Below are 7592 nucleotides of genomic sequence, written 5' to 3'. Positions count from 1 at the left end.
AAGGGCTAAGCTCGGGTGCAAACGAACAATTTATACTCTTGCAAATTGCAAGACTCAAAGCCAGGAAACTACTTTAGGGTTTAAAATTTCAACCGATCAATGTTATATATACTATATATATACCACACTCACCGAAATATTCGACAAAAGGTTTGTTAAAAAACGAAAATAATACATTTAGAATTAAAGACACCTTTTGGGCAAAGTATTATCAAAGATCTTCATCGCAACTTGATTTATCAATTTAAAGTGGCACTGATGGAATTTTAAACTGGGAAATTTATTTATGGGAAATAAGTGTGATAGTAGACCGATTTTCTTCCTTTAAAACAGTTATGTATGGATGCCATATTATTTTCTATAATCCCTGCAACTTATTGTACAAAACATCTTTTATTTTCAGTAACGCGAAAAACGGTCGGTTAAAGAAGTGCCTGACAACAGTCCTAGAATCTTAAAACCTTAAAAAATATACCACTTAAAAGACAACACTTGGATGTACTATACAGATGTCAATAACAAAACCGAATATTTATAAAAACAAAAATGCTAAAACATATATTCATGCTTTGTCTTTTGATCGTTCTTGGAAACGATATGCCAATAAACAAAACCGTCGTTTTACATAGTGGCTTTGGGGCCTTAAAGTTTATTATACAGTTTCGCACTATTTGTAAAAACAAAACCAACACAACTAGCGAGGCGACTATGACTGACCAGATCACAGCTTCAACTACTTCTTACCCTATATATAGTACTCCTCTATGGAGTACAATTTCGGAAGAACTGTTCAATATTTATAATGAGCCAAAACCCGAAAGTGGCTCATTGATTCTAGACAATAAAATCCAGGCTGGTCTTCTATGTAAGTATGAATGGAAACCAAAAGAGCTCTATTAAGCAAAACCAATTTGAGTTAATAACACAAAACTTACAGATCGTTCCACAGATGTAACAACACCTAATCCAAACACCGAAAGTGACAGTTTAACATCAATAACTACAGCGGAGTCACCCGTAACGCTTAGATTAACAACCACAAAAAGACAACAATCGTCATTAACAACTGATAAGAGCACAACAGTCGACGAATCTTCCAGCGTTTCAGATGCTACGATATCCCCATCAACTGAAGGAAGCGGATCTTCTAGCAATTCAGATGTTACAACACTATCATCATCAACTGAAGAGAGCACAACAGTCGACGAAGCTTCCAGCACTTCAGATGCTACAACATCCCTATCAACTGAAGGAAGCACAACAGATGACGGATCTTCTAGCACTTCAGATGTTACAACACCATCATCATCAACTGAAGAGAGCACAACAGTCGACGAAGCTTCCAGCACTTCAGATGCTACAACATCCCTATCAACTGAAGGAAGCGGATCTTCTAGCACTTCAGAAGTTACAATACCATCATCATCAACTGAAGAGAGCACAACAGTCGACGAAGCTTCCAGCACTTCAGATGCTACAACATCCCTATCAACTGAAGGAAGCACAACAGTTGACGGATCTTCTAGCTCTTCAGATGTTACAACACTATCATCATCAACTGAAGAGAGAACAACAGTCGACGAAGCTTCCAGCACTTCAGATGCTACAACATCCCTATCAACTGAAGAGAGCACAACAGTCGACGAAGCTTCTAGCACTTCAGATGCTACAACATACCTATCAACTGAGGGAAGCACAACAGTTGACGGATCTTCTAGCTCTTCAGATGTTACAACACTATCATCATCAACTGAAGAGAGAACAACAGTCGACGAAGCTTCCAGCACTTCAGATGTTATAACACCATCATCATCAACTGAAAAGAGTACAACAGTTGACGGATCTTCTAGCACTTCAGATGTTACAACACCATCATCATCAACTGAAGAGAGCACAATAGTCGACGAAGCTTCCAGCACTTCAGATGCTACAACATCCCTAACAACTGAAGAAAGCACAACGGATGACGGATCTTCTAGCACTTCAGATGTTACAATACTATCATCATCAACTGAAGAGAGCACAACAGTCGACGAAGCTTCTAGCACTTCAGATGTTACAACACCATCATCATCAACTGAAGAGAGCACAACAGTCGACGAAGCTTCCAGCACTTCAGATGCTACAACATCCCTATCAACTGAAGAGAGCACAACAGATGACGGATCTTCTAGCACTTCAGATGTTACAACAGCATCATCATCAACTGAAGAGAACACAACAGATGACGGATCTTCTAGCACTTCAGATGTAACAACACCATCATCATCAACTGAAGAGAGCACAACAGTCGACGAAGCTTCCAGCACTTCAGATGTTACAACACCATCATCATCAACTGAAGAGAGCACAACAGTCGACGAAGCTTCCAGCACTTCAGATGCTACAACATCCCTATCAACTGAAGGAAGCACAACAGATGACGGATCTTCTAGCACTTCAGATGTTACAACACCATCATCATCAACTGAAGAGAGCACAACAGTCGACGAAGCTTCCAGCACTTCAGATGCTACAACATCCCTATCAACTGAAGAGAGCACAACAGATGACGGATCTTCTAGCACTTCAGATGTTACAACACCATCATCATCAACTGAAGAGAGCACAAGAGATGACGGATCTTCTAGCACTTCAGATGTTACAACACTATCATCATCAACTGAAGAGAGCACAACAGATGACGGATCTTCTAGCACTTCAGATGATACAACACCATCATCATCAACTGAAGAGAGCACAACAGTCGACGAAGCTTCCAGCACTTCAGATGTTACAACACCATCATCATCAACTGAAGAGAGCACAACAGATGACGGATCTTCTAGTACTTCAGATGTTACAACACCATCATCATCAACTGAAGAGAGCACAACAGTCGACGAAGCTTCCAGCACTTCAGATGCTACAACATCCCTATCAACTGAAGGAAGCACAACAGATGACGGATCTTCTAGCACTTCAGATGTTACAACACCATCATCATCAACTGAAGAGAGCACAATAGTCGACGAAGCTTCCAGCACTTCAGATGCTACAACATCCGTATCAACTGAAGGAAGCACAACAGATGACGGATCTTCTAGCACTTCAGATGTTACAACACCATCATCATCAACTGAAGAGAGCACAACAGTCGATGAAGCGTCCAGCACTTCAGATGCCACAACATCCCTATCAACTGAAGGAAGCACAACTGTAGATGGATCTTCCAGCACTTCAGATGTTACAACACCATCATCATCAACTGAAGAGAGCACAACAGTCGATGAAGCGTCCAGCACTTCAGATGCTACAACATCGCTATCAACTGAAGGAAGCACAACAGATGACGGATCTTCTAGCACTTCAGATGTTACAACACCATCATCATCAACTGAAGAGAGCACAACATTCGAAGAAGCTTCCAGCACTTCAGATGCCACAACATCCCAATCAACTGAAGGAAGCACAACTGTAGATGGATCTTCCAGCACTTCAGATGTTACAACACCATCATCATCAACTGAAGAGAGCACAACAGTCGATGAAGCGTCCAGCACTTCAGATGCTACAACATCGCTATCAACTGAAGGAAGCACAACAGATGACGGATCTTCTAGCACTTCAGATGTTACAACACCATCATCATCAACTGAAGAGAGCACAACATTCGAAGAAGCTTCCAGCACTTCAGATGCCACAACATCCCAATCAACTGAAGGAAGCACAACAGGTGATGGATCTTCTAGCACTTCAGATGTTACAACACCATCATCATCAACTGAAGAGAGCACAACAGTCGATGAAGCGTCCAGCACTTCAGATGCCACAACATCCCTATCAACTGAAGGAAGCACAACAGGTGATGGATCTTCTAGCACTTCAGATGTTACAACACTAACATCATCAACTGAAGAGAGCACAACAGATGACGGATCTTCTAGTACTTCAGATGTTACAACACCATCATCATCAACTGAAGAGAGCACAATAGTCGACGAAGCTTCCAGCACTTCAGATGCTACAACATCCCTAACAACTGAAGAAAGCACAACGGATGACGGATCTTCTAGCACTTCAGATGTTACAACACTATCATCATCAACTGAAGAGAGCACAACAGTCGACGAAGCTTCCAGCACTTCAGATGCTACAACATCCCTATCAACTGAAGGAAGCACAACAGATGACGGATCTTCTAGCACTTCAGATGCCACAACATCCCTATCAACTGAAGGAAGCACAACAGGTGATGGATCTTCCAGCACTTCAGATGTTACAACGCCATCATCATCAACTGAAGGAAGCACAACAGGTGATGGATCTTCCAGCACTTCAGATGTTACAACACCATCATCATCAACTGAAGAGAGCACAACAGTCGACGAAGCTTCCAGCACTTCAGATGCTACAACATCCCTATCAACTGAAGGAAGCACAACAGATGACGGATCTTCTAGCACTTCAGATGTTACAACACCATCATCATCAACTGAAGAGAGCACAACAGTCGACGAAGCTTCCAGCACTTCAGATGCTACAACATCCCTATCAACTGAAGGAAGCACAACAGATGACGGATCTTCTAGCACTTCAGATGTTACAACACCATCATCATCAACTGAAGAGAGCACAACAGTCGATGAAGCGTCCAGCACTTCAGATGCTACAACATCGCTATCAACTGAAGGAAGCACAACAGATGACGGATCTTCTAGCACTTCAGATGTTACAACACCATCATCATCAACTGAAGAGAGCACAAGAGATGACGGATCTTCTAGCACTTCAGATGTTACAACACCATCATCATCAACTGAAGAGAGCACAACAGATGACGGATCTTCTAGCACTTCAGATGTTACAACACCATCATCATCAACTGAAGAGAGCACAACAGTCGACGAAGCTTCCAGCACTTCAGATGCTACAACATCCCTATCAACTGAAGGAAGCACAACAGATGACGGATCTTCTAGCACTTCAGATGTTACAACACCATCATCATCAACTGAAGAGAGCACAACAGTCGACGAAGCTTCCAGCACTTCAGATGCTACAACATCCCTATCAACTGAAGGAAGCACAACAGATGACGGATCTTCTAGCACTTCAGATGTTACAACACCATCATCATCAACTGAAGGAAGCACAACAGGTGATGGATCTTCCAGCACTTCAGATGTTACAACACCATCATCATCAACTGAAGAGAGCACAACAGATGACGGATCTTCTAGCACTTCAGATGTTACAACACCATCATCATCAACTGAAGAGAGCACAAGAGATGACGGATCTTCTAGCACTTCAGATGTTACAACACTATCATCATCAACTGAAGAGAGCACAACAGTCGATGAAGCGTCCAGCACTTCAGATGCTACAACATCGCTATCAACCGAAGGAAGCACAAGAGTCGATGGATCTTTTAGGACTTCAGATGGTACAACACCGTCGTCTGTAATTGAAGAGAGCACAACAGTCGACGAAGCCTCCAACAGTTCAAAGGGTATTACTGCATTATCAAGGGTAGAAGGAACAACCGAGGATCTTGATGCTATGGAATCTACAACTCCGGCACTTTCATCTAGCGCCACTTATAAATCTGTGTTGCATGGCACAAATTGTGATATATTAGTTCATTTGACGGTGCTTGGTAAATAGTACCATGTACAGATGAAGATATAGGTAGCCTTACTTCCGCTATGATCTTCGTGTTTCGAAGTTATCACTTTTTTTTTTAACAGCAGTCAATTTTTTATTTTTTAATTTGTTAGTTTTTATTTAATTTAATTTGTTTAATTATTTTAGTTAAGTATACAATATAAATCTCCTTTTTTTCTGACGTCATCGGTTTAATTGACGTCTTCTATAAAGTACCGTAACCTGCTTAATCTTATACTTAGCTCCGAAAGCACTTATGGATATATTTCATACAAATTTCGTAAACATTCACGACCATCGATAAATTGCGGTATCTACAAGTATACAAAATGGATATAGGAATTCCGCGCAGATTAACTGAAATTAACTAAATACGGAGTATATTTTTTGAAGTTCGTAGTATATTTTTCGGAATTTTTATTTTTTATCCGGTATATTTATTTATTTTAGTTTAGTTTGATTCCAGAATTTAGTTAGCTCCATTTACTAAGTAATTAAACCTTATAATCATTTGGATTGAACTCCTCTTTCGTGGAGCACAAAAATGGATAAATTGGATTCATGCCAGTTCTACAGTGAGAACCTGGATAAGCGCCGGAACGGTATATGGGTTTGTAGCAGAATAGGCGACGGGCGTAATTACAAGTGAATAGCACATTGATGCCATATGCGGTTTCGTAGAGAGAAGCAGCACAGCCAACTCGATTATTGCGATCCATAACCATTTTGCCAAAATGTAAAATTAATTTACTGAAGAGAACAGAGATGAAATAGTCAGTAATAAGAATAAATATTAATACAAAATATATATTATTAATTTTACTTACAATTGTGGGGGGTGATACGAGTCGATTTCGGCTTGTGTACAATCGTGATACTGCTCATACCAATTAACCCTTATATGCTCCTTAATTTCATTGAAAATATTCGAACGATTGAATTTCGATTTGGTATTGAACAGCCAACCGATATTTTGATCGAGCGTATTGTAGCGTGCAGTGGTAAAGCATTTCTGATCCTCATAAATGATACCACATTGCTTTACATTGAATTCGGCAAAGTACGCAAGCTCGTCGTCCCATTCCAAGGTGGCCATGGCTGCAGCCGGCTCGAAAGTTAAACCCTTCGCTATCTCGTTGCGATATTTATTGTGTTCACCTAAGAAGAGTTTTTTAAATTCTTCAGTCATAGGCAGTATTTCGGCATTTGGCGGACAGCGCGCATCAAAAGTCTGTGGAAAAAAATGGTTTGATTATATTTAATATAATAATCTTAAATGAAAAAGTACTTTCATACTCACTCCGGTATGATTGCAAGCCAAAACATGCTTTTCTCTGCGTCCACTGCACATATAGGCCGGACTACAGTAGTCCACATCACTGAGGCCGGCGTCGACAACTGCTGCCGCGCCTAGTAGCGCCAAAACTCCCAAGTATTTTAATAGCATTTTACTTCCAGGTCAACACAAACTCTTTGCTTCACACGCGAACTGATTTTGTCGATGCTAAATCTAGTTGGCGCTTTATATATTCGCAACCCTACTAGCTGTTTCGGAGGAAAATCCCCGACACCTGCTTATTCGTACTTAATATTTCGTTAGTAGATAGATAACAGCGACTTTTTCACTTTATTTTATTGGCACTTATCTTTAAACAACACAATATTTTACTTTGTTTACAAAACACACTCTGACGCATAGAGGAGTGAGAGATTTAAACAGATGTTTCCTTCTAAGAAAGTAACTAACAACTGATAACACAAATATTTTCTTTAGCGCTTTGCTGCATTCGTGAATATATTCTATCTATGATATACTCGTACATAGGTGTTCGAATTGGATCACTTTTAATAACGGGTGATCCAAGTAAAGCCTAGTTTTGACAGATCATCCGTAACACGACGTCCAGCTGTTATGTTATTTTAGTTCGGCATTGTTTGGCATT

The 7592-nt window shown here is 40.5% G+C and overlaps 2 protein-coding genes across 2 annotated transcripts; one reads left to right on the top strand and one right to left on the bottom strand.

Annotated features, from left to right (window-relative positions):
* The first annotated feature begins 531 nt into the window (after positions 1 to 531).
* Positions 532 to 5913, top strand: LOC125778398 (serine-rich adhesin for platelets-like). Its single transcript, XM_049455753.1, has 3 exons — positions 532 to 865; positions 938 to 4265; positions 4419 to 5913. Exons 1-3 carry the CDS (start codon positions 547 to 549, stop codon positions 5647 to 5649), a joined length of 4878 nt encoding a protein of 1625 aa, XP_049311710.1. The 5' UTR covers positions 532 to 546; the 3' UTR covers positions 5650 to 5913.
* A 136-nt stretch (positions 5914 to 6049) lies between these two features.
* Positions 6050 to 7355, bottom strand: LOC105233037 (antigen 5 like allergen Cul n 1). Its single transcript, XM_011214978.4, has 3 exons — positions 6950 to 7355; positions 6477 to 6880; positions 6050 to 6399 (listed from the first exon to the last, which is right to left on the bottom strand). The coding sequence occupies exons 1-3, from the start codon at positions 7094 to 7096 to the stop codon at positions 6144 to 6146; spliced, it is 807 nt and encodes a 268-aa protein (XP_011213280.2). The 5' UTR covers positions 7097 to 7355; the 3' UTR covers positions 6050 to 6143.
* Between the last annotated feature and the right edge of the window lie 237 nt (positions 7356 to 7592).

Source organism: Bactrocera dorsalis, chromosome 4 (assembly GCF_023373825.1).
Source record: "Bactrocera dorsalis isolate Fly_Bdor chromosome 4, ASM2337382v1, whole genome shotgun sequence".
Classification (NCBI taxonomy): domain Eukaryota; kingdom Metazoa; phylum Arthropoda; class Insecta; order Diptera; family Tephritidae; genus Bactrocera; species Bactrocera dorsalis.
Note: the sequence above shows the minus strand (reverse complement) of the source record. Positions and strands in the feature narration are given on the sequence as shown.